At 39.0% G+C, this 21,197-nt stretch overlaps 1 protein-coding gene across 1 annotated transcript in view; it reads right to left on the bottom strand.

The window, feature by feature from the left end:
* The window catches only part of LOC128703603 (uncharacterized), a 311,066-nt gene that overhangs the window by 206,291 nt on the left and 83,578 nt on the right, over positions 1–21,197 (bottom strand). Inside the window, exon 2 of the mRNA XM_070086894.1 lies at positions 1,745–1,855. Within this exon, the coding sequence (XP_069942995.1) occupies positions 1,745–1,855 (111 nt within the window). The remainder of the gene's footprint in view (positions 1–1,744; positions 1,856–21,197) is intronic.

Here is a 21,197-nt window from a genome sequence, read left to right on the forward strand (position 1 = left end):
AATGCTCCCCAATTCTGGGTGATCCACTTCTGTCAGTCAACACCTTACAACTAACCTTGTAACATCTACAACCAACCTACAGCAGGACACCACCTCAGAAACTGCTTAGCCAATCAACTCCAGGTGAGCAACCAACGTCCATCAAATGACCTGCAACTACCACCTGCAGCTGCAGCCTTACGACCGACCTCTTGCGCCCAAAAAAAAAAAAAAAACAGTATACATCCCTCGAATTCAGTGGCACACCGGTATACAGCTGGTATAGTGGTGTGCAACTGATGGGCAGGAGGCATAGCTATCTAATGAATTCAACTTTTTCATGAATAACACAACATACACGCACACGTATTTAACCCTTTTAGGGTTGGCAGGCCCTCTCCTAAACTTGTTCTCTGGGTCAGAAATTTTTCGGAAAAAAAAAAATTATTATTTTTTCTTATGAAATGATAGAGAATCTTCTCCCAAACATAATGCCACCAAAAGCATGGAATTTTATGGAAAACTTATGGAATTATGCTCTCGCAAAGTTAGCGGTCTTGACGATGTTTAACACATCGGCAATTTTGCCCACTTTGAGCCCTATTTTCGGCCAACTCCAATGTACCAGTTGACAAAAATCATAACTATTTCACTAGAACTCCATTTTTTTCTATTGAATGAGTACAAGAAAGCACCCATTCACCGATTTCAACTATCCAATAAAGTGGTCAGAAATTGGCAATTTTGCCAGTTTCACACAAATTTCAAAAGATGCCAATTTCCAAATAGGGTCCAGATTAAACAAGGCACACATTCCTGGCACTAAAATAGCATTTCCTCTGTTCATTAGTCATGACCCCAGGTCTCTGTTACGTTTCTTTTGCTTTCCACTTTGAATTTTTATTCTAACAAAAAATAGAAGTTTTACTGTTATGCAGACTACTACATTAGTGAAGAAATGGTGTAGAAATGGTATAAATAATATCAGTGCACTTGTGAAAGAATATTAGACTTACCAGTTGACGTGTATTGGATGCATGGCTTGATTTATTTACTTTTGAACTTTGGCAAAAACTGAACATTTCTGGTACTTTGAGCTCAATTTCAAGGTACTTTTCCTTGTGAAACCAATCAAAATCATCTCAATTTCCATAATATGTGTTCCATTCTATAAAGTTAGACCAGGAAAACTAGAATACAACCACAAGTATCATACGAAAATACACTGCAAAGTTGCTGTTTTAAACCAAAAACACGGTCAGAGTTTTTTTCTCATTATGCACTGTGTGCTGCAGGATTTTTTTTATACTGTGCACACTGACCACATAGACCCATTCTTTCATATGTAGGCTTACCAGCATCCTCTCGCTAGATTTGAAGGTGCTAGAATTTACGCGTACTAGTACGGCACCAACCCTGGCATGCAAGCAGTACTAGTAAGGCACCAACCCTGAAAGGGTTAAATTGCACCCAAGTGGATAGGCCACTTACCTTTAAAACCCCACCTCCCCCTCCACCCTCCCAAACCTTTCACACATTCCATCCTTACCCATCCTTCTTCCTTCCCCATCTTACCAAAGCTCTGGTCAGAACCTCGCACCTCGCACCTACGGGAATGGTAGGCAATCAGATTTGATTCAAGGACGGGAAAGACAGGTTCAACTCCTTGCCTCCAGATCCCCTCATCAGCATCAAGGAACCTTTAGTACAGTACAACATAAACTATTAAGGTTATGTGAAAACATTGCATATTATAAGAAATTACCGTTCGTGGTGAGGGTGGTGGTAGGGGAGTGGTTGGAGTATCTAACTGTATAGAGGTGGTGGTGATGACATCCCCAGGAGTTGTAACTGCACTGCTGCTTCCCTCTACATCCTGCAAATCAAAATCAAAATGTTTATTTTCTTGTAAAGCTTACGATGTGTGGTTTACATGTTATAAAATATTAATTACAAAGAAGGCACTCGCATGCCTAGGCATATCGGGAAGACTAATACTAATTCTTACTCCATATTGATATATGTACATTTGAACATACATTATTAGATATATACTACATAATTAGATACATACCTAGTTAGGTACATACATAATTAGCTTTATACAGTGGAACCCCGTATTTCATACCTAATCCAGTCCAGAAGGTCGTTCTAAATCCGAAAAGTGTGAAAACTGAAGTAATATTTCCCATACCTGGAGTATACCTGGAGAGAGTTCCGGGGGTCAACGCTCCCACAGCCCGGTCTGTAACCAGGCCTCAAGGTGGATCAGGGCCTGGTCAACCAGGCTGTTACTGCTGGCCGCACGTAATCCAACATACAAACCACAGCCTGGCTGGTCAGGTACTGACTTTAGGTGCCTGTCCAGTGCCTGCTTGAAGACAGCCAGGGGTCTATTGGTAATCCCCATGATGTATGCTGGGAGGCAGTTGGACAGCCTTGGGCCCCTGACATTTATTGTGTTGTCTCTTGTCATGCTAGTGGTACCCCTGCTTTTCATTGGGGGGATGTTGCACCATCTGCAGAGTCTTTTGCTTTTGTACGGAGTAATTTTCATGTGCAAGTTTGGCACTAGTCCCCCTAGGATTTTTCAGGTGTATATAATCATGTATCTCTCCCTCCTGCATTCTAGGGAGTACAGGTTTAGGAACTTCAACCTCTACTTACGAGTGCCCAGCGTGTGAGTTTTTAAAGATATGAGCAATCCTTTGGCCGATTTTTTGCTTCCAGATGCAAGCAAAATTTCAAGATGCAAGTGGGCCTCAAGGGAGGTTCCTTGACACTGGTGAGGGGCTCTTGTTCTTGATCTAGGGGAATTGGATCTCGGTTGTTTGTTGGACTATCTTGCTGAAACTTGGGCGATGTATGATGCAAAGATGCTTCTTAATCCTTTGACTATCAAGATCCCTCCTCACAAACTTACTCTCAGTGTTAAAGAAATTAAAAAAAAAAATTTTTCTTATGACAAGATAAAGAATCTTTTCCTGATGGTAATGACACCAAAAGTATGAAATTTGATTGAAAACTTACGGAATTACGTTCTCGCAAAGTTAGCAATCTCAGTGATATTTACGCATCCACGATTTTCCCCACTTTGAGCCCTATTTTCGGTCAACTCCACTGCTCCAGTCGATTAAACTCATAGCTATTTCTTTAGAACTACATTTGCTCTATTGACCGAGTACAAGAAACTGCCCATTTACTGATTTCAACTACCCTATAAAGTGGTCAGAAAATGGCAATTTGGCCAATTTCATGCAAATTGAAAAAGATGCCAATTTCAAAATAGGGTCTAGAATAAACAGTGCAGACATTCCAGGCACTAAAATAACATTTTCTCTGTTCATCAGTCATGTCTCCAGGCCCCTCTTACATTACTCTTGCTTTCTATTTTGAATTTTTATTCACACAAAAAATAGACTATTTACTGTTATGCATTATTGTAATAGTTGTATAAATAATGTCAACCCATTCATGACTGTGTATTAGAATAGCTAGTTGGACACTTACTGGACAATGACATCATTTGTTTACTCTTGAACACTGGCAAAAATCGAACATTTCCACTATTTTGAGCTCAATTTCAAGGCCATTCTCATTGTGAAACCAATCAAAATCATTTCTGTTTCCGTAACATGTCTTCCATTCTATCAAATGAGACCAAGAAAACGAGAATACAACCATAAATACTATAAGAAAATATACCTCAAAGTCGGCATTTTAATCCAAAAACACAGTCGGATTTCTTTTTCTCATTATGCACTGCGTGCTGCAGGTTTTTTTTTTATACTGCGCACACTGACCACACACACCCATTCTTTCACATGTGGGCCTACCAGCTTTCTCCCACTTGATTTGAAGCCACTACAATTTTGGAGTATAAATACATCAGAAACAGTCAAAAGGTTAACGAACACCAAAACTGAAAGAAATCAGACCATAAATAATGGAGTTCACTTCTCAGTTATTAGCTGGCCACTAGCCAGCCCTTAGCGGTATACAGTGTACCCCCAGTTTTCGTAATTAATCCGTTCCAGAGAGAGTGACTAAACCCGAATCTGTCAAATTCTGAATTAATTTTCCCCATAAGAAATACGTAATGGAAATCCAATTAATCCATTCCCAACATCCAAAAGTATTAAAAAAATAATTTCTTTACATGAAATATACATTTCCCTACACAGAAAACAATGAAACATGCAGAATAAAACAATATTAAAATGACATTTACCTTTATTGAAGACTTATTGACGAGTGATCAATCAATCAATCAAGTTTATTCTCTATAAGGATTACAATGCAGGGTTTACAGATTTTGGATACTGTGTGGTTTATGTTTTAAAATGCTAATTACAGAGGGGGCCACTAGGACACCTAGCATGGCTAGGCATTTCGGGCAGACTTAGATTAATTCTAAACTTTAAATTATTACAGATTAGGGTATTAAGGCTAAGTGACTACATTATAGTTTGTAAGTTTAGCAATGTGAATGCTTTTGTTTTGGCACAAAATGGAAGGAGGGGAGAGGATGGAGGTGTACTGTTTTTTGGAAGGTTAATCCCCTTCCATAAAGACTTCAGGTACCAACTCCTTTTTCAGGGTTACTTCCCATCTTTGTTTTTTAATGCCACTTGGCTTTAGAGTCACTGGACCTCTGTTGCTCAAAAGTGTGTTCCAGAGAGGTCTGTATCTGGAGTTTCTTTAAAACTTCCCTAAAATGAGACACAACATTGTTACTGTACATGTTGCAAGCACAACCTGCAACAGCTTTGTAAGAGTGATGTTCATCCATAAATGTGTGTACCTTTGTCCACATTGTACAAATCCCCTTAAGCTTTGAAGAAGGCACCTTCCTCCATCTCTCTTCCTCCTCCTCTGAAGCAATTTCCTGAGCTGTGGTCTGTTGCTGTAGATGATGAAATTCTTGCAGCTCTGTAGTGGTTAGCTCTTCATCTGTGGTCCTCCACCAACTCTTCCACATCCTCCAAACTCACATCCAACCCCATGGAATTCCCCAATGCCACAATACTTTCCACAAGTGGCATAGGCTCCTGAGGGTCAGCCCCAAACCCTTAAAAATCCCTCTCTTGTACACATTCTGGCCACAATTTTCCCCAAGCAGAGTTCAAAGTCCTGCAAATCACTCCCAACCAAGCCTTACCTATAAGGTTTAAGCAATGGAAGATATTGCAGTGATCTTTCTAAAACTCTCTTAGGGTCAATTCAGTGTCTGAGGTCACTTCAAAGCACTTTTGAGATACTGCTTTGGTGTACAGTAGACTGTCATTTAGCACGAGCTTATTTGGCACGATTTGAGTACTGCACGCTCGAAGAATTGCGGCACAATTTTATGTAACACATAGTATAATTAACCCCTTGTATGTCGCAACCCCAAATCCTGAGGTGTCTCCTGGTGTCGCAAAATCCCCCCCCCCAATAATTTTTTTATGAAATGGTAGAGAATCTTTTCCTGATTGTAATGACATCAAAAGAACGAAATTTGATGGAAAACTGACGGGATTATGCTCTTGCGAAGTTAGTGACCTTGGCGATATTTACAAATCCGCGATTTCGCCCAATCTGAGCCCTATTTTCAGCTAATTTCAATGTTCCAGTTGACCAAACTCATAGCTATTTCTTTAGAACTCCATTTTTTCTATCAATTGAGTACAAGAAACTGCCCATTTACCAATTTCAACTACCCAATAATGTGGTCAAAAATTTGCAATTTGGCCAATTTCACAAAAATTAAAAAATATGAAAATTTCAAAATAGGGTCCAAAATGAACAATGCAGACATTCCTGGCTCTAAAATAACATTTTCTTTGTTCATCAGTCACAACTCCAGGCCCCTCTGATATTACTCTTGCTCTCTATTTTGAATTTTTATTCAAACAAAAAATAGAAGATTTACTGTTATGCAGACTACTCCAATATTGTAATAATTGCATAAATAATGTCAACCCATTCATGACTGCATATTAGAATGGCTACTTGGACATTTATTGGAAAATGAGATCATTTGTTTACTTCTGAACATGGGCAAAAATCAAACATTTCCCCTACTTTGAGCTCCATTTCAAGGTTCTTTTCATAGTAAAAACCAATCAAAATCACCTCTTTTTCTATAAAATGTTTTCCATTATATCAAATGAGACCAAGAATTTGAGAATACACTCTTAGTTATTTTAATGTGTACCTACATACCAGCAGTGTGTAAGTTTACTTAGGTACAGGTACAGGGGCCAGGAGCTGTGAATCGACCCCTGCAACCACAAATAGGCGAGTACATAAGTATAATTATCAGTTATAATAATAATATAGGTATGTAGTCCACCTGGGTTACATACATACACCTACCTACATAGCATGTTCATATAAACATAGCATGTTTACATGCAATGCAAGGTGTTTCTTATATAATTTTGAAGAAAATATCATAGGTGGATTAATGAAAATATCTTTATTAACATAAAATAAGACATTTAATGTGCCCAAGAGTGATTATTATTAGTATTACATAATGTTTTCCCTCTGCCCAGCAACCACACCTCCCTAACATATAACCAGCATTTTTATATGCTATGTAACACGTTTCTTATATAATTTTGAAGAAAATATTATAGATGGATTAATGAAAATGTCTATATTGATGTAAAATATTCTGATTCTGTGAGGCTAGAATCTCTTAGGAATTTTTTTTAGCTTGTGTTCAGTAGAAATAAAATACAGTATGTCTTTTTGTAGGTTCCATTTTAGCAGCAATTTTTCCATCCCTTGCAAAGCACTGGTGGATTTTCGGGCCATGTCGTAACTTTCTTAGTCTATAGAGGAGATTTTGCTGTAATTTGGTCAGGCACTCGTTTACATGCACTTCACTCTTCATGGTAATAGACGTATTTAACCCATCCAGGATCGGCAGGCCCTCTCCTAAACTTGTTCTCAGGGTTGGAAATGTTTTTGAAAAAAAAAAAAAAAATTTCTTATGAAATGATAGAGAATCTTTTCTGGATCATAATGACACCAAAAGTATGAAATTTGATGGAAAACTTACATAAATATCCTCTCTCAAAGTTAGCGGTCTCGACAATGTTTACGCATCGGCGATTTCGCCCACTTTGAGCCCTATTTTCGGCCAATTTATATGCACCAGTCGACAAAAATCATAACTATTCCGCTAGAACTCCATTTTTTCTATCGAATGAGTACAAGAAACCACCCATTTACCGATTTCAACTATCCAATAAAGTGGTCAGAAATTGGCAATTTTGCCAATTTCACACAAATTTCAAAAGATGCCAATTTCCAAATAGGGTCCAGAATAAACAAGACAGACATTCCTGGCACTAAAATTACATTTTCTCTGTTCATTAGTCATGTCCCCAGGTCTCTGTTATGTTTCTTTTGTTTTCCACTTTGAATTTTTATTCTCACAAAAAATAGAAGATTTACTGTTATGCAGACTATTGCATTAGTGTAGAAATGGTGTAGAAATGGTATAAATAATATCAGCGCACTTGTGAAAGAATATTAGACTCACCAGTTGACGTGTATTAGACGCATGGTAAGATTTGTTTACTTTTGAACTTTGGCAAAAATCGAACATTTCTGCTCCTTTGAGTTCAATTTCAAAGTACTTTTCATTGTGAAACCAGTCAAAATCATTTCAATTTCCATACTATGTCTTCCATTCTATAAAATGAGATCAGGAAAGCTAGAATACAACCACAAATAGCATACGAAAATACACTGCAAAGTCGCTGTTTTAAACCAAAAACACAGTCAGTTTTTTTTTTCTCATTATGCACTGTGCTGCAGGATTTTCTTTATACTGTGCACACTGACCACACAGACCCATTCTTCCATATGTAGGCCTACCAGCTTTCTCTCGCTAGATTTGAAGGCGCTAGAATTTATGAGTACTAGTACAGCACCAACCCTGGCGTGCAAGCCGCACTAGTACGGCACCAACCCTGAAAGGGTTAATAGATTATTTCTTTAGGAGTTGCAGTTGAATTTTAGTATTACTGATTTCTTCTAGTTTGATATACTATCACTTTACACTCCTGTACGTCATCACTTCATATGTTGAGATAATATATTCCTATACAGCTCCCCAGAAATATTTATTGTACATATTTTCTTAATTGCAAAGTAACATTTATGAAGGGGTTCAGGGAAACCGGCAGGCCGGACTTGAGTCCTGGAGATGGGAAGTACAGTGCCTGCACTCTGAAGGAGGGGTGTTAACCCTTTGACTGTCGAAGGGCCCAATCCTGAAGTGTCTCCTGGTGTCGCAAAATATTCGAAAAAAAAAAAATTATTTTTTCTTATGAAAATGTTAAGATTATTTTTCTGATTGTTTTAGTCCCAAAAAAAAATTTTCCCATCAGTACTTACCGAGATATAGAAGCATGACGTTTGCAGAAAATGAGCCGCGTATGGCAACAGCGGCGACTGCCGCTCACCCGTAAACTTTAGTTTACTTGTATTTGATGGTTTGTTGTTTTTTTCACTATTTTATTTTTTCACATAACTTATGTGGCCTGTGAGACCAAAGTAAGGTGCAATGTACATATATACACTCGTTGTATACAACACAATAAGCACACAAACATAATTATCAATATATTGTTTACAAAACTTGTTTACAAAAACAAACAATACAAAAAAAATTTTATTACTATTGTTCTATAATATATATACCAATATACAGTCACTGAACATACTCCTAGAAGTTCTGCAGCTTGTGGAACTCTTTGAAACATGGTGTCATACACAGTGGTGTTTTACACTCCTCACACATAAAACATGGTGTCATACACAATGGTGTTTTACACTCCTCACACATAAAACATGGTGTCATACACAGTGGTGTTTTACACTCCTCACACATAAAACATGGTGTCATACACAATGGTGTTTTACACTCCTCACACATAAAACATGGTGTCATACACAATGGTGTTTTACACTCCTCACACATAAAATCAGTGTGTGTGCATTTTTGTGGAAGTTTTTTTTTTATGTACAAAGACAAAACACCTCGTCTGAGCAGTTTTCTTCAAAGTATTAGCAGGCAGTTGTGTTATGTAGTTATCCTAGGTAAATGGTCGTGTGTCATCATTCCTTCCTTCCTAATTTCCTTCATTCCTTTCCTACCTGGAGGCTACCTGGAGGGCATTCCACCTCTCTTCCTACATTCCTTCATCTGTCCTTCCTTACTTTTTTCCTTCCTTTCATCCTTCATTCCTGCCTTCCCTTCTTGCTTCTGGTTTCTATAATATATATACACATATATAGTCACTAGATACTTTCATAAAACTGCTATTATCACCATTCAGCAAGCTTGTCTTGGGTGCGAGTGTGTGGCTTATAATTGTTTTGAGTCAGGAGTCGGCAGCTGTCAAAATGACATATTGTCTCATTACTCACTCCCCCTCCCGCCTGTCAAAACAATGGGGTCGGATGCTGCTTCCCCTCCATTCTATCTAATTATCTTTCTCCCTCATTTTATCTCTTTCAATCTGACTCTCTCTTTCTCTCTGTCTATCTCTGTCTCACAGGTACACATAAATACAAGTATACATAGTGTAAATTACCTAGGATAACCCAAAAAATCCAGACAAAGTGCTATACTCTGCTTGAAGATGTGAGTAAACGTGATAACGACAGTCTTGTGGCTCTCTCTGAGACAGCTAGACAGATAGACAGGGAGCTTGGCAGACAGACAAATAGACAGACAGACAAATAGACAGACAGACAAATGTTTGTTCGTCGTCGTCTTCTCCTCCTCCTCCTCCTCCTCCTCCTCTTCCTCCTCCTTCTCCTTCTCCTTCTCCTCCTCCTTCTCCCTCTTCTCCTTCTCCTCCTCCCTCTTCTCCTTCTCCTCTTCCTTCTTCTCCTTCTCCTCTTCCTTCTTCTCCTTCTCCTTCTCCTCCTCCTCCTCCTCCCCCTCCTTCTCCTCCTCCTTCTTCTCCTTCTCCTCCTCCTCCTCCTTCTCCTCCTCCCTCTTCTCCTTCTTCTCCTTCTCCTCCTCCTTCTTCTCCTCCTCCTTCTTCTCCTTCTCCTGGCTCTTGACATATGGACAGCTGCCCCCCTCCCTCCACCCTCGTTTACGCTCATCAAAGGTCAGCTCTTATCAGATGTTATCTCCCTTTATCTTGTCACTGTCATGGGGTGAACTGTTTTCATGCCTCAAGGGAACATATTATTATGTATTATTATTATTAGGTATTATTATTATTATTATTATTATTATTATTCCTCTTCTTCCTATTCTTCCTCCTCTTCTTCTTCCTCCTCCTTCCTCCTCCTCCCTCCTCCTCCTCCCTCCCTCCTCCTCCTCCCTCCTTCCTCCTCCTCCCTCCTTCCTCCTCCCTCCCTCCTCCTCCTCCCTCCTTCTTCCTCCTCCCTCCTTCTTCCTCCTCCCTCCTTCCTTCCTCTTCCTCCTTCCTTCCTCTTCCTCCTTCCTTCCTCTTCCTCCTTCCTTCCTCTTCCTCTCCTTCCTCCTCCTCTTCTTCCTCCTCCTCCTCCTCCTCTTCTTCCTCCTCCTCCTCCTCTTCTTCCTCCTCCTCCTCCTCCTCCATTGCTTTTGGTCTCAAACTCCTCGAAATCATGAAATTGATCTTCAATGACACTTCCATCTGTGTTAGAGCATCACTTGGGAAGAGAAGAGTCCCAGATTTGCTGGGGAGTCACATATTTCTTACCGCTAGACATGCTGAAAAAGGACGACTGAAATGGTATTCCCACACTGCACCACTGACTCCCCGATTTTTTTTATATGGTGCACACTAACCATGGAGACCCATTCTCTCACATGTGGGCCTACCAGCTTTCTCCTGCTTGATTTGAAGCCGCTAGAATTTATGCGTATAGATACGTCAAACACGGTATCTCCTATGACGTATATATACGACCGCGACAGTCAAAGGGTTAATGTTGCAGTTTAAAAACTGTAGTGTAAAGCACCCTTCTGGCAAGACAGTGATGGAGTGAATGATGGTGAACGTTTTTCTTTTTCGGGCCACCCTGCCTTGGTGGGAATCGGCCAGTGTGATAATAAAAATAATAAATTTTCTTAATTTATCCAGTGGTAAAAAATGATAGCTGTCATACAGGGCTGGCTGTCACACATGTAGCAATATATTACTGGGCAGTTGGTTAATGTAAGATAAGAGAGAAGATTTTGTTCAGATTTTTAACCTTGGAGGGTTAGCCACCCAGGATAACCGAAGAAAGTCACTGCATCATCGAGGGATTGTCTCTCTTATTTCCATTGGGATCCTCAATCTTGTCCCCCAGGATGCGACCCACAACAGTCGACTAACACCCAAGTACCTACTTGCTTGTTAAGTGAACAGGACAACAGGTGTAAGGAAACACACCCAATGTTTTCACCTTTTCCGGGAATCAAACCAGGAACACCAAGCGTGTGAAGCAAGAGTTTTATCTTTCTCTCCCATCTGTTGTAGGGTAATGTCGTAAGTGATGTTCCTCTCGCTGAACAATGTTATCACACACTATGGCACAGTCAACCATCGATTAATGAAAGTTTTATTAACAAATTTGCAGCAATTTCTTTTTTTTTATACTTTATGACATTACCTTTGAAGAGTTTTGAGAGTTTAACTGCTCTCGGAGCCCAGTCATGGGCCAGGCTCGTCCGGTGCTTGCTACCTGATCAACCAGGCTGTTGCTGCTGGAGGCTTGCTACCCCACATACCCATCACAGCCTGGTTGATCTAGTGCCTGGTGAAGATACTTGTCCAGTTTCCTCTTGAAAGCTTCTACACTCATTCCAGCCATGTTTCTGATATTTTCTGTTAAGATGTTGAATAGTCGGGGGCCCCAGATGTTGATACAGTGTTCCCTTATTGTCCCCACCGCACCCCTGTTCCTCACTGGGTTTATTTTACATGTTCTCCCATATCTCTCTCTATTATGTTGTTACGGCAGTGTGCAAATTGGGACCAGGTCCTCAAGGACTTGGAAGGTGTATACAGTGGACCCTCAACCAACATCATTAACCCTTTCAGGTTCGCCAGGCCCTCTCCGAGACTTGTTCTCAGTCACCAAATTTTCAACAAAAAAAAAAAATAATAATTTTTTCTTATGAAAAGATAGAGAATCTTTTCCCGATCATAATGACAGCAAAAGTATGAAAGTTTATGGAAAACTTATGGAATTATGCTCTCGCGAAGCTAGCAGTCTCGAAGATGTTTACGCATCGGCGATTTTGCCCACTTTGAGCCCTATTTTCGGCCAATTCCAGTGTACTAGCCGATAAAAATCATAACTATTTCGCTAGAACTCCATTTTTTTCTATCGAATGAGTACAAGAAACCACCCATTTACCGATTTCAACTATCCAATACAGTGGTCAGAATTTAGCAATTTTGTCAATTTCACACAAATTTCAAAAGATGCCAATTTCCAAATAGGGTCCAGAATAAACAAGAAAGACATTCCTGGCACTAAAATAACATTTCCTCTGTTCATTAGTCACATCCCCATGCCCCTCTTGCCTTCCACTTTGAATTTTTATTCTCACAAAAAACAGAAGATTTACTGTTATGCAGACTACTGCATTAGTGCAGAAATGGTATAAATGATATCAGTGCACTTGTCAAAGAATATTAAACTCACCAGTTGACGTGTATTTGATGCATAGCATGATTTGTTTACTTTTGAACTTTGGTAAAAATCGAACATTTCTGCTACTTTGAGCTAAATTTCAAGGTACTTTTCATTGCAAAACCAGCCAAAATCATCTCAATTTCTGTAATATGTCTTCCATTCTATAAAATGAGACCAGAAAAACTTGAATACAGCAATACTATATAAAAATAGTGCAAAGTCGCTGTTTTAATCCAAAAACACGGTCAAAGCTTTTTTTTCTCATTACACAGTGTGCTGCAGGATTTTTTTTATACTGTGCACACTGACCACATAGACCCATTCTTTCATATGTAGGCCTACCAGCTTTCTCTCACTAGATTTGAGGGTGCTAGAATTTAGGCATACAGGTCCGCCATCACAAATCCGACAATCAGTTATTCGGTTCCTTCAGTTATTCGGCACTAATTTTGGCTAGCATAATTTCAAATTTCCAGAGTTGCCACAACAACCTGCTGGTATTGTTTGGTGGCGCTACTTGCTGCATAAGTCATTCCAATTTCTTTTTCTCCATTTATTGTTTTAACCTGCTTACTTTTAACCCTAGCCATGGTTCCAATGAATAAAAGAAATGCTTCTCATTATGTAAAGCACCTACACAGTACATTATCCATTAAAGATAAGGTGGCTTTGAAGCCACTGTCGGTTGCCATGAGCTCAGTCTCATGAAGCAGGAGAATATACTTTATTACACTAATATCAACACTACAGCTTATTTGCTTATCACAATTGATCTAATATGACATAAGAAACAATATAAATAACATAAAGCATGTTAAATACTCCAGAATGAATAATATTTGGCATAACACTGAGCAGTTCGACGGAGGCATGAAGAGGATATGGTAAACAAACACCATTCTCCTATCCTTGTCTTGGGGGCTTATATTAGAGAAAACGGAGTATAGCACAGGGCTAAGTATGATATACACTCGTACTCCACCATAAACATGAAACAAAAAAGTTATTTTCTCTCTATAGATTATCACACATAGCAGCATACGTGTAGAGAACCTAGGATAACCCCCAAAAAGTCAACGTGACTTATTTTTAGTACCTGGCTTGGATTAGCCATATATGATTTTTGGTAAATATTCAATTCCCAGCTAGGGTAGAAACATTAGGCGTGTTTCTTTACACCTGTTGTCTATGTTTACCCATCAGTAAATGGGTACCTGGGTGTTAGCCGACTAGTGTGGGTGTTATCCTGTGACACTGACCTAATTTTCTTGAAATACTCAGCATAACAAGTGCCTTTCTATACAGTAGTATGTCACTCGTATTGTAGATAGTGACCCTCGTATTGTAGATAGTCTTAATGACCCTCGTGTAGTAGATAGACTTTTTAATATGATAATAAGATGTTATCTTCATTATTGAATAATAAGAAAATATTATAACATTAATATTATAATAATAAGGTAAAAGGACCCCAATGAAAATAAGTCACTAAGTCTGACTTTTTTGGGTTATCCTAGGTTCTCTACACATATGCTGCTATGTATGATAATTCTATGTAACTGTATTTGTGTATACCTGAATAAACTTACTTACTTACGTACTTACTGATGTCAGCTAGGCCTGTATACCCTGTACATGTACGAGTAGTAAATAAAGATATTATTATTATTATTATTATATTATTTTCTCATTTGTTTGTTGGTTTATCTTATTCAAACTTGGGCAATGTATGATGGAAAGATACTTCTTCACATACACCAAAAATGAAAGAAATCAGACCATAAATAGCAGAGTTCACTTCTCAGCCATTAGCGGCCGCTTAGCGGTATATTTTTGTATGGTTGTTATGGTTATGTTCTCATTTTTTCAGTCTCATTTGATAGAATGAAAGATATATTAGAGAAATAGATATGATTTTGATTGCTTTCATGACGAAAAGTACCTTGAAATTGCGCTCACAGTAGCGGAAATGTTCTATTCTTTAGCGAAGCTCAAGAGTAAACAAATGACGTCACCGTCCAATACCTGTCCGCCTGCCAGTCCAAATTCTAGTACGGAGTCAAGAATGGATTGACATTATTTATACAATTATTACAATGATGCAGTAGTCTGCATAACAGTAAATCTTTTATTTTTTTTTTTTGTGACTAAAAATTCCAAATGGTAAGCAAGAGTAATATAAGAGGGGCCTGTAGCTGTGACTAATGAACAGAGAAAATGTTATTTTAGTGCCAGGAATGTCTGTATTGTTTATTCTGGATCCTATTTTGAAATTGGCATCTGTTGAAATTTGTGAAATCGGCCAAATTGCCAATTTCTGACCACTTTATTGGGTAGTTGAAATAAGTGAATGGGCGGTTTTTTGTACTCAGTTGACAGACTAGAAGTAAATAAGTTTATTCAGGTATACACAAATACAGTTACACAGATTATCATACATAGCAGTGTATGTATAGAGAACTTGGGATAACCCAGAAAAGTCAGACAAAGTGACTTATTTCCAGTACCTGGCTTGGGCTTGCCATATATGATTTTTGGTAAATATTTTTTTTTCTCAGTTGTTTGTTGGGCTATCTCATTGAAACTTGGGCAATGTATGATGGAAAGATGCTTCTTAACGTACAACAAAAATAAAAATGACGGATGATAAATAAGGGAGTTCACTTCTCAGCCATTAGCCGCCTCTTTGCAGTATATTTTCGTATGGTTTTTATGGTTGTATTCTCATTTTTTGGACTCATTTCATATAATGGAAGATATATTACAGAAATAGACATGATTTTGATTGCTTTCATGACGAAAAGTACCTTGAAATTGAGCTCAAAGTATCGGAAATGTTCGATTTTTGCCGATGTTCAATGAACTGTGTAAGTCAAGTTGGTTAATTTTATTAAGTGTATTCTAACTTAACCACTCTGTAATTTGGCAAACTCAGTAATCCGGCACATTACAGGTCCCAATGATGCCGGATTTGTGATGGAGGACCTGTACTAGTACGTCAAAAACCCTGATGCGTAAGCCGTACAAGTACGTCCGAAACCCTGAAAGGGTTAATCCATTCCAGAGAGCTTGCCATTAGTCAAATTTGTTGTTGGTCGAATTAATTTTTCCCATAAGAAATAATGGAAATAGAATTAATCCATTCTTGACATCCCAAAGTACATGTTCTCTCATATCTCTCTCTATTGTGTTCTTATGGCAGTGTGCAAATTGGGACCTGGCCCTCGAGTACTTTCCAGGTACATACAGTGGACCCTCAACTAATGGCATTAATCCGTTCCAGAGAGCTTGCCGTTAGTCGAATTTGCCATTGGTCGAATTAATTTTCCCCATAAGAAATAATGGAAATAGAATTAATCCATTCCTAACTCCCCAATGAAAAAAAAAAAAAATTACATGAAATATACATTTCCCTACACCAAAACGAATGGGGCACGCAAAATAAACAATAATTAAATGCCACTTACCTTTATTGTGGAGTTGTTGATGAGTGATAACACAGTAGGAGGGAAGATGGTGGCGGTGTTTTATTGTTTGGAAGGGGAATCTCCTTCCATAAATACTTGAGGTACCAAGTCCTTTGGTGGGGTTGACTCCCTACTTGGTTTTTAATGCCACTAGGACCAGCTTGAGAGTCACTGAGCCCCTGTTGCACAAAATATCTGTCCAGAGAGCTCTGTTTCTCACGTGCCCTTAGGATTTCCCTAAAATAGGACACAAGAGTATCATTGTACATTGTACCATTTCGTTAGAAAAAATAAAATTATTTTTTGAAAATTCTTGGACCCTGGTGCACACTTTGAAATTTGACCTCTGGACCCTGAAAGGGTTAAAATTAATATTTCATGTGGAAAAAAAAATTTTCATACTTTGTGGTGTCTTGCACGGATTAATTTGATTTCCATTATTTCTTATGGGGAAAATTAATTCACCTTACGATAATTTTGGCATACGATGAGCTCTCAGGAACGGATTAATATCCTAAGGTGGGGATCAACTGTATACATCAAAAACGGTGGCTCGTAAGACGTATATATACAACAAAAACAATCAAAGAGTTAAAGTTGTTCACATATTTTTCAGCCGCTCTTTTGTCTGAACTGGCTGCCTCACCATGCCTTACCACATTGTGTATGCCACTACGAATCTTAAATCTCTCAAACCAGCCTTTGCTGGCCTTAAATTCATCAGCAGTAGCACTATTCTGAGGCATTTTCTTAATGAGATCATCATGCAACTTCCTTGCCTTTTCACAAATTATAGATTGAGAAACACTATCTCCTGATAATTGTTTTTTGTTTATCCATACCAATAACAGTCTCTCTACCTCTTCAATTATTTGCAGTCTCCGTTTTGAAAACATACTTGCACCTTTCACAACAACAGCTTCCTTGATTGCCTTTCTGTTCGCCAAGATAGTAGTATTGATGGTTGAATGTGATTTTCTGTATTGCCTTTCCAACTCAGGCATATGCACTCCACTCTCATATTTAGCAATTATCTCTTTCTTCATTTCCCTTGTAATTCTCACCCTTTTTAACACAGGCTTGGCACTAGAAGCTTTCATGGAGACCATGGTGGCTTACTGAGCAGTTACAAGCACTAAAAACACTGGAATAATAAAAAATATATGGCAGTCACACATGGAATTGACCGCAACAACTTGTAAACAATGGCACACTGACTCTTGGAGTGGCTGGGCCCACTCAATCCGTGCTCCCAGCGCATGGACACATTCCGGACGAATGTTGTTGGTAGAGTTTTTCGCCGTTGGTAGATACTTTTTTTATGCCAAAACGCGCCATTAGACGAATTTGCCATTACTTAATGCTGCCGTTAGTTGAGGGTCAACTGTATTATCATGTATCTCTCTCTCCAATGAGTACATGCTCAAGACTTGAAGGTATTCCCAGTAATTTAGGCTCAATGCGAGCCATAAACAATCTCTGTATCTGTTCCAGCTCTGAGATTTCTCCTCCTCTGAATGGGCTGTCAGCATTGAGCAATATTCTAAATGAGGGAGCACTAGCGATTTAACCCTTTGACTGTTTCAGCTGTATATATATGTCTTACGAGCCAATGTTTCCTATGTACAGTGGACCCTCGGTTAACGATATTTTTTCACTCCAGAAGTATGTTCAGGTGCCAGTACTGACCGAATTTGTTCCCATAAGGAATATTGTGAAGTAGATTAGTCCATTTCAGAACCCCGAACATACACATACAAACGCACTTACATAAATACACTTACATAATTGGTCGCATTCGGAGGTGATCGTTATGCGGGGGTCCACTGTATTAATATGCGTAAATTCTAGCGGCTTCAAATCAAGCAGGAGAAAGCTGGTAGCCCCACATGTGAGAGAATGGGTCTCCATGGTCAGTGTGCAAACTATAAAAAAAAATCAGGGTGCCAGTGGTGAACTGTGGGAATGCCATTTCAGTAGTCCTTGTACAGCATACCTAGCAGTATGAAATATCTGACTCCCCAGCAAATCTGGGTCTCTTCTCTTCCCAAGTGATAGATCTAACACAGATGGAAGTGTCAGTGAAGATGAATTTCATGGTTTTGAGGGGTTTGTGACCGAAAGCAATGCTAGGGATACCAGAAGAAAGAAAGAAAGAGAAAGAAGGAGAAACAAAGAGAAAGAAGAAGAAAGAAAAAGAAGGAGAAAGAACAAGAAAGAAGGAGAAAGAGAAAGAATGAGAAAGAAAGAGAAAAAGAGAAAGAGAAGGGAAAAAGAGAAAGAGGGAGAAAGAAGGAGAAAGGAGAAAGAAAGAAAGATGGTTAGGTATCAAGGATGGTGGGGAAGCAAGCATCAGACCCCATTGTGTTGACAGGCAGTAGGGGGAGTGAGTAATGATATAATACAGTGGACCCTCCGTTTTCGTCACTCTCTGTTATCACCGATTTCGGTTTTGGCCAACATTTTTCGGCGATTTTTTGGCTCCGTTTTCGTTGATTATCTCCATTTTTGTTGATTGTACGCAACCTGTCCAGTGCCGAGCATGCAGACAAAGCCGCCTCCCACACCATTCTCAGCCAGTGTAGCATTGTCTTCCTGTGAATGAACATATCCAGCCAGGTCATACGAAACATTTCATAATAATCCATTGTTTTAGCCATTTGTTTATTGTGTGTGACTGCTAAATAAGCCACAATGGCCCCAAAGAAAGCTCATAGTGCCAGTCCTTTGGTAAAGAAAGTAAGGAACACCGTAGAAGTGAAAAAAGAAATCCTAAGAAAATATGATGATGGCATACGCATTGCTGAACTCGGCAGGATGTATGGGAAGTCGCCATCAACAATCAGCTCCAGTGTAGCAAAGAGAACAGAAATCATAGAAGCTGATGTTGCAATAGCCAAACAAAGATCCCAAACAGTTGAAGAAGTGGAGAAATTGTTGTTGGTGTGGATCAGAGGGAAAGAGTTAGCAGGAGATAGTGTTGTGCAGTCAATTATTTGTGAAAAGGCAAGACTGTTACATGATGACCTCTTAAAGAAACTGTCTGAAACAAGTGCTGATATAGGTGAATTTAAGGCCAGCAAAGGCTGGTTTGAAAAAATCAAGAAGCAAAGTATCATCATTTGCAGATGACACTAAAATAAGGTGATTGCTGATGTTATGAATGAAAAGAAGTTGGATGTCCTGGCTCTAAGCGAAACAAAGCTGAAGGGGGTAGGAGAGTTTCAGTGGGGGGAAGTAAATGGGATTAAATCTGGAGTATCTGAGAGAGTTAGAGCAAAGGAAGGGGTAGCAGTAATGTTAAATGATCAGTTATGGAAGGAGAAAAGAGAATATGAATGTGTAAATTCAAGAATTATGTGGATTAAAGTAAAGGTTGGATGCGAAAAGTGGGTCATAATAAGCGTGTATGCACCTGGAGAAGAGAGGAATGCAGAGGAGAGAGAGAGATTTTGGGAGATGTTAAGTGAATGTATAGGAGCCTTTGAACCAAGTGAGAGAGTAATTGTGGTAGGGGACCTGAATGCTAAAGTAGGAGAAACTTTTAGAGAGGGTGTGGTAGGTAAGTTTGGGGTGCCAGGTGTAAATGATAATGGGAGCCCTTTGATTGAACTTTGTATAGAAAGGGGTTTAGTTATAGGTAATACATATTTTAAGAAAAAGAGGATAAATAAGTATACACGATATGATGTAGGGCGAAATGACAGTAGTTTGTTGGATTATGTATTGGTAGATAAAAGACTGTTGAGTAGACTTCAGGATGTACATGTTTATAGAGGGGCCACAGATATATCAGATCACTTTCTAGTTGTAGCTACACTGAGAGTAAAAGGTAGATGGGATACAAGGAGAATAGAAGCATCAGGGAAGAGAGAGGTGAAGGTTTATAAACTAAAAGAGGAGGCAGTTAGGGTAAGATATAAACAGCTATTGGAGGATAGATGGGCTAATGAGAGCATAGGCAATGGGGTCGAAGAGGTATGGGCTAGGTTTAAAAATGTAGTGTTAGAGTGTTCAGCAGAAGTTTGTGGTTACAGGAAAGTGGGTGCAGGAGGGAAGAGGAGCGATTGGTGGAATGATGATGTAAAGAGAGTAGTAAGGGAGAAAAAGTTAGCATATGAGAAGTTTTTACAAAGTAGAAGTGATGCAAGGAGGGAAGAGTATATGGAGAAAAAGAGAGAGGTTAAGAGAGTGGTGAAGCAATGTAAAAAGAGAGCAAATGAGAGAGTGGGTGAGATGTTATCAACAAATTTTGTTGAAAATAAGAAAAAGTTTTGGAGTGAGATTAACAAGTTAAGAAAGCCTAGAGATCAAATGGATTTGTCAGTTAAAAATAGGAGAGGAGAGTTATTAAATGGAGAGTTAGAGGTATTGGGAAGATGGAGGGAATATTTTGAGGAATTGTTAAATGTTGATGAAGATAGGGAAGCTGTGATTTCGTGTATAGGGCAAGGAGGAATAACATCTTGTAGGAGTGAGGAAGAGCCAGTTGTGAGTGTGGGGGAAGTTCGTGAGGCAGTAGGTAAAATGAAAGGGGGTAAGGCAGCCGGGATTGATGGGATAAAGATAGAAATGTTAAAAGCAGGTGGGGATATAGTTTTGGAGTGGTTGGTGCAATTATTTAATAAATGTATGGAAGAGGGTAAGGTACCTAGGGATTGGCAGAGAGCATGCATAGTTCCTTTGTATAAAGGCAAAGGGGATAAAAGAGAGTGCAAAAATTATAGGGGGATAAGTCTGTTGAGTGTACCTGGTAAAGTGTATGGTAGAGTTATAATTGAAAGAATTAAGAGTAAGACGGAGAATAGGATAGCAGATGAACAAGGAGGCTTTAGGAAAGGTAGGGGGTGTGTGGACCAGGTGTTTACAGTGAAACATATAAGTGAACAGTATTTAGATAAGGCTAAAGAGGTCTTTGTGGCATTTATGGATTTGGAAAAGGCGTATGACAGGGTGGATAGGGGGGCAATGTGGCAGATGTTGCAAGTGTATGGTGTAGGAGATAGGTTACTGAAAGCAGTGAAGAGTTTTTACGAGGATAGTGAGGCTCAAGTTAGAGTATGTAGGAAAGAGGGAAATTTTTTCCCAGTAAAAGTAGGCCTTAGACAA

Source organism: Cherax quadricarinatus, chromosome 20 (assembly GCF_038502225.1).
Source record: "Cherax quadricarinatus isolate ZL_2023a chromosome 20, ASM3850222v1, whole genome shotgun sequence".
Taxonomy (NCBI): Eukaryota; Metazoa; Arthropoda; class Malacostraca; order Decapoda; family Parastacidae; genus Cherax; species Cherax quadricarinatus.